Source organism: Xiphophorus maculatus, chromosome 10, assembly GCF_002775205.1.
Source record: "Xiphophorus maculatus strain JP 163 A chromosome 10, X_maculatus-5.0-male, whole genome shotgun sequence".
Classification (NCBI taxonomy): Eukaryota; Metazoa; Chordata; class Actinopteri; order Cyprinodontiformes; family Poeciliidae; genus Xiphophorus; species Xiphophorus maculatus.
This window is the reverse complement of record NC_036452.1, coordinates 15,412,914-15,427,543: the sequence shown is the minus strand read 5'-3', so window position 1 is coordinate 15,427,543 and position 14,630 is coordinate 15,412,914. Positions and strand designations below refer to the sequence as shown.

Below are 14,630 nucleotides of genomic sequence, written 5' to 3'. Positions count from 1 at the left end.
TGATTTTGGTGGAGGCAGGTGCAGATGTTGGCCATTTGGAGTAGAAGATGTCGCACCTGCAAACGCGCCGATACAACTCTGCCTTTAGGTTGCAACCAATGTATTATTTTCCATTTCAAAACATATCAATCCCAGAATAAGTATGAACATTTTCTGTAGTCTTTAAACCTACTCTCCAGACATTACATAAAATTCAATCAAATAAAAATTACGACCAGCCAGGAGCCTCTGAGAGGATAATAAAGCAATGTAAAAGAGTTTTAATTTTATTTCTTAATCAGGTTCTATTTACAGTTTATTTTCAAAAAAAGCAATTCTATCCTTTCCAATAACCAACAGAAAAAATATTTATTGGCATTACAGCAATAAATCTTCTTCTACCTGCTAACCAGCTTTGTGTGCGTTTCCACTGCTTTTTGATCATTTATCTTTGGTTATGAGCTCCAAGTCTTTGAGATTGGAAAGCCTCCTTGCCATCACCCTAATCTTAGCTTCCTCCACAGATTCTGTGTCAGCTGTCAGCCTGGACTCTATTTTTTCTATTTGAAACTCTCACCACCTTAATAAAAATGGAAAAAGGTTGAGTGACTCTCTAGCCTTGACAGTAAATCAACAGCACAAACCAGGAGTCCTTCTATCTGACACCGACAAGGACAAAAACAACTTTGTTGATTAGCTGTTTTTTTGTTGTTGTTGTTTAAAGCAGTCGAATGTTGGACTTGTTGGAATGTTGGAAAATGCTTTCACCTTAATTTCGTAGATCTTCAGCTTCCTCTTGATGCTGGTGTTCTCTCGCTCCAGGCTGGCCAGTCTTGTTTTGATTTCCTGATAGGCAGAGATGAGGGTGAAGTGGGATGCGGAGTACACATCGTCAGAAGGAAGAGCCGAGGTCCTCCATGCCATGCTGCCGCAGCCATCCTCTTTTAGGCCTCCTGCGTCGCTGCCTCCTCCTCCCAGCAGCCCGAGCTCCCCACCACCAAAAAGAGACTGCATCGTTCTGAGCCTCAACCTGAAAGAAAACCGTTATTGGGGTATGAATTATTTAAGACTCAGAATTTTTATTATTATTTTTTTTTATTAATTACATGTATTCCCCAAAATAACCAGAATTTTATGCTGCTGCCAGGCTACACATCCTGAAAGCACCAATCAGCTGCTTCCAAACAATAAAACCCAAGTTAAACTGTTGGAAATTTGGTGCATCGATTGTAAAATACTCCAACTGAAAATGCTGATTGTTGTTGGAAGATAATCACACAACAAAAGTCATAACAAAATTTATGTCACTGAGGTTTTCCGGTCAAGAAGAAACTATAGCAGGTAAGTAGGTATTAATTAGACTTTAAGGTGGAGAGTCTGGATTGTTCATTGCAGCTGCTTGGTGAGATCCTTTTGATTGCAGCCAGAGCAGCAGTGGGGTGGGATGTAGCAGCCACAGTTCAAGATTGTTTCAATAACTTACTGAAAGCGCTGTCAGCCTGAAGTGGGTGTGATAACATTTCCAGCTTTTGATTTTCTTTTCCAAAATATCAAAAAATCAATAAAATTTTTATCAAATGCCAGATAGTGAAGTGAATGAAAACATTTCCCATTTAAATTCCTAACATGTCACACCTCCTTGCAATTCCTGCAACTTTCTCAATCGGGGTTGCATGAGAAACTAGCGCTCGAACCGTAGCTGATATTTTATTCGGAATGATTCAAATTTGAGTCCAGTTCATGTTCGTGTTCCATTTCACAGTGCTTAAAATTTTTTTTTAACTTTGACAGCCTGCCCTCCATGAGTGGCATGATGAATGAACGGTGTAGTTAGCTGATCACGCTACATCACATCTAACCAGCCCTCATGCCCCACAGACTCTGAGCTGTCAAAAGAAATAAATGGCACCTGTAACGTCACCTCCCTGTTTTAATGCAGCCACAGACGAGAAATGAGCACCAAATTCATACAGGATGTGGCAAGGGGCACTGAGATCTGCCAGTTCATGGACACAGAGGTAGTTACACAAGCTGATTTTTGATGTATATTGGAATAGATGTCATCCTGACTCCCAGCTTTGCCTTGTGAGTCAGCGGTTGCCTACTGAGCTATTTTCATCTACTCCCTTCCTCCACTGTGCTATTTTTCTTACATTTCTAAGAGTGAGGGGAATAAAACCTCGGCCAATCCACATCTCTCTTCCACGCCGGTTTTAGGAGGATGATACAACAGCACTCCCACCCGCCCAGGCGCACACACAAACTCATGGCTGTGCACACAAAGCTGACTGAAACATAGGAGCAGGCAAAAATGCCTATGTGGTCAAACAGGCTGCAGACACATGGTTAATCGTAAAAGTGGTAAAATATTAAGTACTTGTACTCTTCAACAGTGTCAAGTTCTCATCTGGTTTCTGTTGAATTTTTTAGGCTGAAAAACTAAGCTGTTCCATTAATTAGGCCTAATTGATCAATTATTTCCAAACTAAGTCCAAAAATTGTGTTTTGTTGTAAAAAGGTAAATAAACTAAACTTAAATAGTTCTCCAGTAACTATTACAATGATTACTTTCACCAATTTGTACAGACATGCATAAGCTGAAATGCAGACCAGCTGGCAAGTTGCAGTTCAGTCTCTTGCGCTTCAGTGTGTGGTGAAGGGAAGCTGGAATCAAACTTGCAGTTTTTCAACCGCCAGACACCTGCTGTGGCTAAATGTACACCAACTGGACATAAGAATTTTAAAGAATACTGCTTGCAATACTGTTTAAGACCTTCATAAATATCAAATTAACCTAAAGAAATTATATCTGCCCTGTGATTTTGTTTCATATAATGCAGAGGAAATGAGAGTTTAATGATGAAATTTGACCATAAAACTGTTTTATAATCCAGACCCCTGGAGTTGCAATGTGTCTCTCAGTCTGTATGGATATCAGGACTTGGATGAGGTCCAAAAAGCTCAGTTGGGATGCTGACTTTATCCAATTAAAGTCTGCAAAATTGCTGTGGGAATCAAACACTCCACGAGGGTTGTTCAGTAAGACGCACAGCAAAAAGATTTTTCAAACATTAGTACATGAAAAGCACATAAGCAGGAAGGTACACAAATCAGAAGAAGCCATATTTTTTAAATACACAGCAGAACAAAAATATCAATGCCTAAAACGCCACAAGAAAAAAAAATATTATACTATTAAAACTATTACTTGCATTTCACCCAATCTTTTTCAGAGTACCTCACCCTTTCATTTTCAAGTGTTAACTATACCATTGTGTCTCTGGTTGTATGTTGAGTTGAGTATAGTTTTACACATATCGTCTGCTTTAAACCTCTCTGCAACTTTGACCCTGACCTGGTTTCTGTTTTTGTTAAGCTTCATGATGCTGTTTGTTCATTAACCCCTCTAACAACTCTTGGATTTATACAGAGATTAAATTCCACACAAGTTTTTTTAAATTATTATTTATTAATTAGATTATTTCTGAAGGCAGCTGGTGCCATTGGATTTTATTCAGAGGTATCAAGGTGGGGTCAAGAACAAATGTGCATCACACTTTGAAAATAAAATTGAAACCATGTATCCCTTTTACTTTACAATCCTGTACTGCTTTGTGTTGGTCTATTACACAATGGTCCAATAAAACACATTCAATTTTGTGGTTGTAACATGAAAAAATTGAAAATATCAAATTTCAAAAACCCTTGCAATTTGTGCGTAAATGGACAATTTGGCAAACATTAAAGCTTCAATTCTAAAAGAGCAAAAATTAGATCAATTGTGGACGCTAACATCCAAATGAAAATGAACACATATGACTCTCTTTGCAACTATTCGTGGGTAAGGACAACATTGTGTAGGCTGATGGATGTGGCTGCATTTGCTTAACAAAAGACAAGGACAAAGGAATATTCATGCTTGTGCTTCTCTAAATTAACATACATAATTTACCCCACACAGTGCAGTTCGCACACACTCACACACCCCAACTTCCTGGCTGCACATCGCTGTTACCCCCTGCCCACGGATACGGAGTCAAAACTTCCACCTTTATTTTTAAGTCACAATAGGTAGCGGGCCACCCTTTGTGAGACTGAAACCGCAGCGTAGATTAATCGTTAACAGAAGATTCAGAGGGTGAAATTGACGTCTTTGTGATTGTTTATTCCTTGGGCCCACACATCACATACTTTTTTGTCCTCTGAGACTGCCTCTCTGCATGCTCCCTCTTAGTTTCCCTCCTTGTTTCCCTTCTCCTTCGAGACCACCCCTCCCCTCCTTCTGTGATATTGTCTGCAGTACTGAAAGGACCTTCTACTGCTGCTGTGCTTTGTGCAAATGGAAAGTCGAAGGAGCCTTGAACTGCGTAGGTAATGCTGAGCAGTTAATGCGCTCGGCATTCGCAGTTCTGTGGTTTCAGTGAGATCTCCCATGGTCACATTGTGCGAATCTGGAAAAGCCGGACCAAGCCTGACATTTTCCTCCAACACGGCTCAGTTCTATATTAAATGTGCTTCTTAAACTAAGAATTAAATCTGTTACCATCTATTTTCATGAAATCATCTTCCTATAATTACTATTTATATATTTCCTACATATACACACATTTATGGGCACCCCTGACGTAGCTGAGCAATTTTCTTTTTATATTACAGTAGCATTTTCTCACTGTAAATGCAGTGCAGTACTGTAGTATATCAGATTAATGTAAGAAGAGGGAAGGCTAGTGAAAATCCAGGGTAAGAACTATGACTTGGCCCACATTCTGGCTTTAATGAGTTGTGAACAGTATGCAGATCCAGGATATTGAAAAACAGCATCATTATCCTTTTTAGACAAGAGCAAAACATGCAGCGACAAATAGCTCTGCAATGCTGATACTTTGTCCTTGCAGTGATTCGGTCATTGACGTGCACATCCTCACTCCTGCGTCCACAAACACAAAAACCTGAGGAGTCACATCATACCTGCTGGCAGGTTAATTGGCTCCTATGTGCCGTGCCTTCCAGTTTTGGCATTGTTTACTGTGAGAGACGGAGGAAGCAGGTGTTCTGGACTGAAACTATGAGTTATGGGAGCATGTGGCAGATCAGAAAGGGAACGCCACCTCTCTGCCCTGGTCTCGCCATTCACAAGCATACTGTCCGAGTCAAAGGTGCCAAATGTCCAGCCTGCTGTGGGGATCGCAGGATGACACAGAGAGGAGGTGGACAGTGCCAGACGGAGAGAGCGTATGGCATCAAAGGAGAAAAAGGATATAAATGGGAGAACACCAAAAATTTATATATACTGTATATATATATATAATATTTAATTGCCACTAGAAACAGAAAAAGACACAAAGTTCATCTGAGGAGATGTTATCAAGTATCAAGTGACAACAGTACTTTAATATAATAACACACATAATCAAATCAGCTGAATAAGACTATTCACTGAATCCCATTGGGATTAAATGCATTAAATAAATGAGTGCACAGAAGGAGATGATGGCATTCACAAAATAATTTAAAAAAAGACTTTCACTCCTCAGAGTAGGGTTTCTCTTCAGTTATCAGAGTAATAATGTATTTCAAGTTACCGTCTGACTTTCCCTGGCTCTTATTTGAGGTTTAGGCTAGATTGGACATAAAATTATAACTTAATATTTATTCACACAACGTTTTCCACATGTAAGACAAACAAAAGCACCAATTAGACTTTTACTGAAACATTTTATCAGTGTTCTTCGAGGTCTATACTGTAGCTTCTTTGATTGAGGAACTAATTTTAACTACAAACAACACTCCCAAAATTCAAAGATCATTTACATTTAACCCTAAGCCTTTGTTCATAACTGTTACCCAGATGGACCTTCACAAATATTCAAAGGGTGGCTATAAAGGAGGGGAGTTGGCTGATCATTTTTTAATGGCACATGCATTTATTTTGAAGAAGAGCCATAAGCCTGAAATGTTACCTGGAGCTCATCACCAGATATAAATGCTCAAAATACCAGTGGAAACATACACAACCTTTGTCAGCAATTACAAGAAATGCTAAACTGTTTTAATGCCAAAAAAGATTTCACATTGATTACAATTACATAACAAATTTTGAAAATGTTATATAATATATAGAAACATTTAGTGTTTATGGATTATTGAAGTTTGGTATTTTTGGCCCTAAATACGTTAATGTTATTAATGTTGTATATGTATTTATTTAGGTTTTGATTTCAAATCTACTCTAATGCCTTTTACTAAAGTCTTACCAAAGCAAACAAACTACAGCCAGATAAATAAATAACATAGAAGGAGGACAGGGATCTAATATTTGGTATTTCTGTGCTCAGGAGTTTTATTAAACCTAAAAATAATGATAAACAGCAAAAACATGAATCTTATCAGATTTTTTCCAACTCCATGAGAAATATTGTTTTTCAAAACTTTGCCTGAGTTGCTCATCTCTGTTGCTTAATTAGTGAACCTTGTGTGGCTGTGGTCCCGGCTTTGCACTTTAACACAACGTCTAATAGGTTCTTGCATCAGCGCCATCACTCATATACAGAAAACAGACTTGAAGGAGAGCAGCTAATTAGAGTGAGATCATCGCCATCATTAGACCAACAAAGGTGCTTAAAATTGCAAGTTGTCATTTTAAAGTAACACATTCTAATCAGAATCAGGATTCTGTTGCCGATTTCCAAATGCTAATAAAATATTATTCTATTGGTTGATTCTGGTTGCGCTTTAATGACTGCTTAACAGACATACTTGTTTTATAACAGTGACAGTAACATTTTGTGCTCTACCTCTATTGAAAAAAAAGTTTTGAACATCAGAGTGTGGCTGCCTATAATCAAACATGTAGGTTGATTAAAATGTTCTCACTCGTCTAAGCTGCCGTCAGCCATTACAGCATTCTGGATAACAGAGCTTAATAGCAGTGGGCTGTGTTTCAAGGCTCCTTGGTATAAAACAGTGGACGAACTTCTCTGGTAGTTCTCTGACCTCAGAGAAATGGTAAACGAAGGCATGAACGTGACGCACTGAACATGCCGAAGGGGAGTTAACATGACATGCACACTCAAACAGTAAATGCAAAAATAATGCACAGGCATTGTTGAGCACTGACAAGGGTATATTAGACTGTTTCTGACATTAATAAAAATTGGGTGCACTTATAAGGGTAATTGCATGTAAATTGAACATTACGTCTTCATTGTGCTAAATTCTCCGTCTCTTTTCTGTCCTGATGTAATCTCTCCCCCTGCTCATCACTCATTGAGCCCAGATTCTCAGGAAGCCGATCCATATGTGAGAACAAGTCATGCATTTTGATGCTCATGTTGCATCCATAGTTCAGAAAGTTCACCTGATTGAGCAAAACCAAAACCAATATGATTTTTGGATTCAGCACATCAAAATGACCCTAAAACAGTTGAAAAACCCCAGACATTTTTTTTGGCTGTTGACCAGTGTTAATTAATATCTTCTATGGTTTGTTCTTGTAGTTTAGGGGTTAGACGGAGCTTTTGGTTTAAGTTGTTGTAGACGAAGGAAACAAGTAGCTTTTGCTTGGCTCTCGTGAGAATTCCTGCCTGATTCTCTGAAATGAGATCAGTCTGACTGTTGTTTACTCCGCGTAAGATACTGACTGCAATGCCATACAACCGCACTTGAAAACATGAACTCTCATTTAAAGACAAAAATGTAGTATGTGCTAAAACACATACAAAACAGCCTGGGTCCCAGCTGCCACAATACACACCCACACACCCCCACAGGGGAACACACAGTAAAAAGTGCTTATGCAGCCTGTCAGTGCAGCAGAAAAACACCACCTCTAACAAATGCCGTGCTGTGCTGTGCCATGCTGCTCCATGATTCATCACCAGGGGAATCAGCTGTGCACGCAGGCAGCCATAAACTTCCATGCGTTTGTGTGTGTGTGTGTGCATGTGTGAGAGAGAGGCAGCTGCCATTTGGGAGATTGATGGCAGGGGCAGGAGGGAGACAATGAGTTGTGTTGCTGTTTTTTTTTCCGCCTCAACTCAGAGTTTTCTGTCTTTTCAATCTCTCTTTCCCCTCCTTCACCAAAGCTCCCCTAATCTTTCTTTTTTGCGGATGCTGAACTTAAACGTCAACTCCTCCAGCCCGTTTTCTCCACCATCATGCTGTCTTCCTTTCCCATTGTTCTCCCTGACATTCATCCATCTTGCCTTTCACCAGCCAAGTCATCACATCCCCCCTACCTCTGTCTCTCCCTCTCTCTCTCTATTTGCTGGAGGGAAGAAAGTCTATCTTGACTTTGAATGAGAACTTTACCCACAGAAGACATTAATCTCCTCATTATTGGATTCTCTTGCTCTGAAAAATGAGATAAAGCTGAGCTAAGCTGCAGCCCAGAAGCACAGAAAATAAATCTTTTTGATAAAAATTAATTTTATTTGCCAACAATTAAAAAAGTGAATCATGGCCGCAAACACAATCACAAACACAACTGGAGGAAAAATTCAGTGTTCTCATACTTTGTTGACGGGGGTGAGCTAAAGTTGGATGACTCACAAGAACTTGTGTGTTTCCCGGTGAAACAAAGACTGTAATTTGGTCTCAGTCGGCGAAAAGAGCATTAAGGAAGAGAAGCGCGATGCTTTCTCTCGCTGCACACTCGGCTCGCCAGCAGGCTAGAGTGAAAGATGGTTGTTGCGTGCAGATGAGATGCACAATATGATGAAGAGAAAAATGTGGCCGAGTAGTGGAGATAGTTAGCCCGGCAGTCATACAGAGATCATCGGCTCTAATAACTGTTCTTACTACTTTGCAAACCAAATGATTAAGTGAAACAGAAATGATAATGAGCCCGCTGAGAAAGCGAAAATGACTCCACTGTTCCAACTTCATCTCGAGACACTTTTCTTTGTTGTTTGTGCATCTTAAGTTGACTGGGAAGAATACAGGCTCCGTCTGCAGCATAGGGCAGGAGAAAAACAAACCTGATGGAATGGAGTTGGACAAACTGCACTTCAGCAATTTTCAGGGTCAAACAGGTTTGTGTGTGACCCTCAGGGAAGCAAAGGGAACAACGCCAGCTGAGTTGTGGAGGAAGCTGACAAAACTGAGGGAAATACCAACAGTAAGCACCTAAAAAAAACTGCCTTCAATCAGCTTATGAAACTTTTTCAAATGTCACTTTCAAACTTGCATGCTAATGGAGTTAACATGGATAATCACAGATTCTCTACTGGATTTATGTCTGGACTTTGACCAGGCCATTCTAGCACATAAATATCTACATCTGGATATATGCTTAGGGTCTGCAAAGACGAGCCCCTTTTTGAGCTCCCTTTGGCCATTCATGCGACACAAATCCTGGTGGGCCATATCCCTCACGTATAGACGTCTTTGGAAAATCCTTTGCTGCGGGATGAAAGTGGATGTGGGGTGAAGCTCCACAGGTTCAGCATACAGTATCAAACATAAAATGAATGTCAGGACACTCCTACAGGGTTAAGTACATCAGAGGCATGTGATGCCTAATCAGCATTGTTCTATTTTCAAATAGCATCACTACTGCAGTAACTACCCAAGGGGAAAGCCTAGTGATCTTTTCTGTCTCAGCGAACGTCTTGCCATTTTCTTTCGTGAGAAATGAAGTGCTTCAAATATGCAGCTTCACAGAGTCAGTGTCTGTGTGCTTCTGCCTTAAATCCCCCAGGCAGCTGGCTGCACAGACCATCTGTAATTGCTATATTAGAAACTTGAGCCACAAAGCCAGTTTACGCTTACACAAGTCAGCTGATGCAAGACTGGGACTCTCTCATTGGACCCACTTGGTCTCTTTCACAAATCACACGGAGATGGTAAAAACGTTTTTAAACTCGGCCTTGATGTATTTTACGAAAAAAGCTCATGTTTCATCAAGAGGATGCTGTGTTCAAGGACTAGTGCTACACAAGTAGTATTTGCATGTAGAGGAAAAAAACTGACTGTTCTTTATAAAGGGCAGATTTTTTGGCAAACATGAATGATAATTGTCCTGTCCAACAGATTGTCGCTCCTGGGTTGTGGATCTCTGCAGCTCCTCCAGAGGTACCATGGACCTCTGGGGCCGCCCCTCTGATAAATCCTCTCCTTGTGATGCTTTATGCTACAAAAAAATACTTTACACATTCACTAGCATCCAATGAAAAAGACATTAAACCATAGGAACAGTATGTTCATGTTGGAACAATAGATGGAATGGATAGTCTGCCCTTTTTCTCTGAGAAATAGATGGAAATATGCCAGCATATACAAACTATCACTGAAGAACCAGCATTTATTCTGCCAGTTGTTTAGCAACAATATAACGTCTACAGTAGTCTGTACAGTAGAAGGGGGAAAAAAAGCTTCCCTTCTTGTTTTGCCTATGACTCACACAACCCGGTGCAGTATCTGTGATGCAGGTGTAGCTAATAAAAGATACCATTCAGCACACTCTCCACCAATAGTGCCTGAGCTGCATGTTCAACGTAGGAACCCACACCTAGAGTCTCTACGCTGCTCTTAATGTCGATAAGTAAACAAAATAATGGAGGTTCATCAGTTACATGACACCGAAACGGGGGACAGAATAACAAAGAAGCAGAATCTGCACCAAAATTGGTTATATTGACATCAAGAAGAGAAAGATAAATAAATGTGAATTTTCATGACAGCATTGGGAAATGTTTCAGTCTTTCTCATCTTCTACCTTGAAGGCCAGATTCTGTCTGCATGCAGATACTGATAAACTGTTTAGTAGTTTGTCAAGACAATAGTTGCCCAAATAAGATTCAACAGACATCATCCATTTTCTTTTTTTCTTTTTTTTTGCAAGAAAACTTGTGGAAAGTGGAAATACTCAAAAAATGCTGCACTCTCACACATAAGGGCGATAATCAGTCACCAGATAACTTACACATATTTTGGGACTGATGGAAATGGTGAGGATTCTCAGAGAAAACCCAAATATAACATGGAGAACATTGAAGCTCCACAGAAACTAGATGACATTTAGACTGGAATCCTTTTAGCTGTTAGGCAACAATCGAAAGGTCAACATGGACTGCAGTACAAGGGAAAAACTACTGTTGCAAGTTTGATTTATTGAAAAACATCAATTAGTATAAAAGTTGACCTTTAATAACAGGTTCCCATTGTACAATTTCTTCTGCGTTGAAAGAATCCTTTGTGAAAAAAAATCTTTGGTTGTGAATTTTGTCTCTTTCCAGATTTTAGCTTCTTCACTCTCATCATCCGTCCCCGATTCTTAGAGTTCAAATTCTACATTAAGCTTTCCATTCATTGTTGCCATGATAGCTCACTCAGCTTTTGTGACTTCTAGCTACTATTAAGTCCTACATCATACAGTGTAAAATGAAATATGAATGTATGTGCATAGTTATTTGTCCTGCATGTCTCTGTGTTGTCCTGTGAAAGACTGACAACCTGTCCAGGGGCCTGGATTTACAAAAGAAGCTCAAGACTAACAAAGAGCACATGTGATAATTGGCAAGTAAAATTAAACGCGTGTAAAGACACCGATTAAAAACAAATGTAGCAGTAGAACAGCCATGAAAAAAGAACAAGCATGCTTATGTGAGTCGAGGCATTTCATTGAACCACCCCTCTGAATTACACAACGGGTTTAATTCCAGCCTCCATTATTTGAGGATATTAAGATCATCGCCAGCTTAAGACAGAAAATAAAAACAAGTGTTTAACTGGCTCTCAGAGCTGATATGATGATCTTAGGTTGATGATTAATTAATGAAGCCTGGTGCTGCTGGTTCACGCTGGATGAAACAACATGATGTGTGAGAGGGAAGAGAGCAGAAGCTCGGATCAGACAGACTATGAGATTACGCAAAAGACGGAGGATTGGTTGGGTTGGGGGGAGTGTGTACATCTCGTGTGGCGTCATTCAGCTGGAGCGTAAAGACGTCTGCTCATTCAGGTGATGTAAACCTTACCGATCAAGCATGTGTGTCGAGCTTCAAGCTGCACATGTGTCCTTTGTCAATACGTCAGAGCATTATTTTAATAGAAGTCACGGTCCTTGGCAAAAGACAAAGCTGCTCGGCCTCCAAAGATGTTCCCTCTGTAACACTGAAACATGTGCATATATGGCTGTCCCTGTGAGGACAAGGACAAAAATGACCTCCATTGTAACAAGTGAATGCCCTTACATCTAACTCCTCTCAGTTGATGACCTTCAAACAGCCGTTTGGACGAGGGTGAGAAAATAAGGACTATCCAATAACCCCAAAAGTGTGAAACACAAAGGTGTGAAACAGAATCTGATTCTCCTGAGGAAAGTCTTGCAAATGTAAAATGAAGCACTCTACAGTTAAAACTTGTGTTGTAGATGATCATCTTCTTCAGAAAGCTGCATTTTATATGAGGAAAGGCTCTTTTTGTCTGCGTGTGTAATATGCGAGTATGCGAGTGTGTGTTCAGGGAATAAAGAGACACCGAGGGGGTGGGGAAGGAGTATGAGCACTGAAAATGTACTCGAGTTGCTCCACAGCTCCAAAGTGGACAGCTGGATTCTGCATAACAATTGAACAATACGAATAATGTAAAATATAGATACAGTTAAGCCCAAACTTATTTAAGTAATCTTTTAATTTTACAAACATGTTTCCTCTGCCCAAAAGAAGTATTAGCATTTTGGAGTGGCCCAGCTGGAATCCTGACTTGAATCTGATGGACAGATCTAGAGATTAGTTTGATAGCTACAGTAGAAGGCATTCAACCTCAAAGACATGAAGCTCACCACCAAACAATAATAGTTGCAATATCAGTGAAAACATGCAAAAGCCAAGTCAGAAATTATAAGTAAGGCTTGATAACTGTAATGACAAGAAAGACTCTGAGTACTTTGATGTGTGCTCAAGTGTTATATTATTTTTGTGATCTTGGAAAAATTGAGGTTTTTCCCAATTGGAAAAAAAAACTTTTTGGCTGAATAAAATAATTCTGGATTTAAATCTGTAAAGACAATTTTGCAGTCAAAGGCCCATTTATGAGGTTTCACCCATTGCATGTTGTCAAGCATCTCACTCATCCTTTCAATGTGTTTATTAAAGGGGGATGTATTAAGTGAAATTAACTTTTTTGAGATTTATATCATGTCACAGTGTTATTCCCTCATCAAAATCATTCCTGGATTGTTGCTTTGATTCTTTGTTGCATCTTTGAGGAATCCTTGACTTTCCGGTGGCAGCCATTCAGGAGTGACTAAAGACATGATCCCACAAAGTGCTACCTTTTCCACAAAGTTCCTCCTTGGAACTGCCCATCTGTGGAGCTCATCATACGAACTACTTCTCAGTCCAACTCTCATAACTGTTGTCAACCGCATAATAAGAAGCATTGTTGTGACATCGTGCTGAAGGCAGAGTGTCGGAAGCAGATTTGTAAAGACAGAGGTCCAATTTCAAGGAGTCAAATTATGAAGCCAAATTTCTTTCAGTCAATTTTGATATATACAACGATTTTATAACAACTAAAGGTAACATAGTTACTTGAATGTGGCATTACGTCCATGGAAAACACATAATACAGCCATTTAAATTGCCATTACTTTTAGGCAATGGACATCTCTGGATTAGCTTTCAAATTCACAACAAAGTTTCAGTGGTCATTCTCAGAGAGATAAAAGGAGGCCCTGCAGTAGACAGAGGCAGTCTGTGCAGCCATTAACGGCATTGCAGCATGTGGATGGACGAATGCCATCACTTCTGTCTTTGTCTTATTTCTTCATTCCTGTTGCTGATCATTAAGCTGTGCCCCCAAGTTACTGGTGGTATGGCTCCTTCTATGGAGACTGGGTACTCATCTGTAAGCACGCTGATAATGGACTCAAATACATATGAAATTAATGCAGAAGAATTAACTGGATCTTTACTGCATCTGTATAGAAAATATCACAGGAACCACAAACTAAACAATAAACCACTAAAACAAAAATTTGTTTCCGACAGAGATGGTGTTTTTGATCCAGAAACCGACCAAGAATAACTTAATAAGAAGACAGAACTATAAAAATAACCCAAAACAGTAAACAAAGGGAAATAAAAGAACACACACTTTAGGAGGTGAATCTGAACATTCTTATATTCTTTCCCTACTTGGTTTTCAAATTCACTGCCAGCTAATCGTTTCATCTCCAGCACTGACTGGTTTCATGATGCTGGAGAAAATAATAAAACCGGCATGTACAGTGGAGGTCATGGAAGAGCCAACACCAATTTTATCCTGAGGGTATTAATTCAGCCATGTGTAAGATACTGGATATGATGTGAATGTCACATTGGCACAGAGCTCATACTCTGAGAGATGCTCACAGACAGATACGAAAGCACATATAAACATGTCTGAGGCTGAAAAAGCAGTGGAAAGTTAGCTCAGACAGCTGGGAGGTTTATTGTTATACAGCCTTTGTTAGCAACAGCAGAATCAAAATGTTTTGTGATTTCAGGACAGAGATCAAAATGTTAGAGGAATTATGATAAGACAGTCAGTTAGCAAAATAGCAAACGGCATGTTCGAAATTTAAATGTGCTCAAGGTGCATGCAGATTTATACCAACTTTGCGCCACATGATTACCAATGTTGTCTCATGGCTTTTGTCCTGATTA

General features: G+C 39.6%; 1 protein-coding gene across 1 annotated transcript in view; it reads right to left on the bottom strand.

Annotated features, from left to right (window-relative positions):
• The window catches only part of tbkbp1 (TBK1 binding protein 1), a 64,826-nt gene that overhangs the window by 35,432 nt on the left and 14,764 nt on the right, over positions 1-14,630 (bottom strand). Inside the window, exon 2 of the mRNA XM_023341294.1 lies at positions 748-1,009. Within this exon, the coding sequence (XP_023197062.1) occupies positions 748-993 (246 nt within the window). The 5' untranslated portion in view covers positions 994-1,009. The remainder of the gene's footprint in view (positions 1-747; positions 1,010-14,630) is intronic.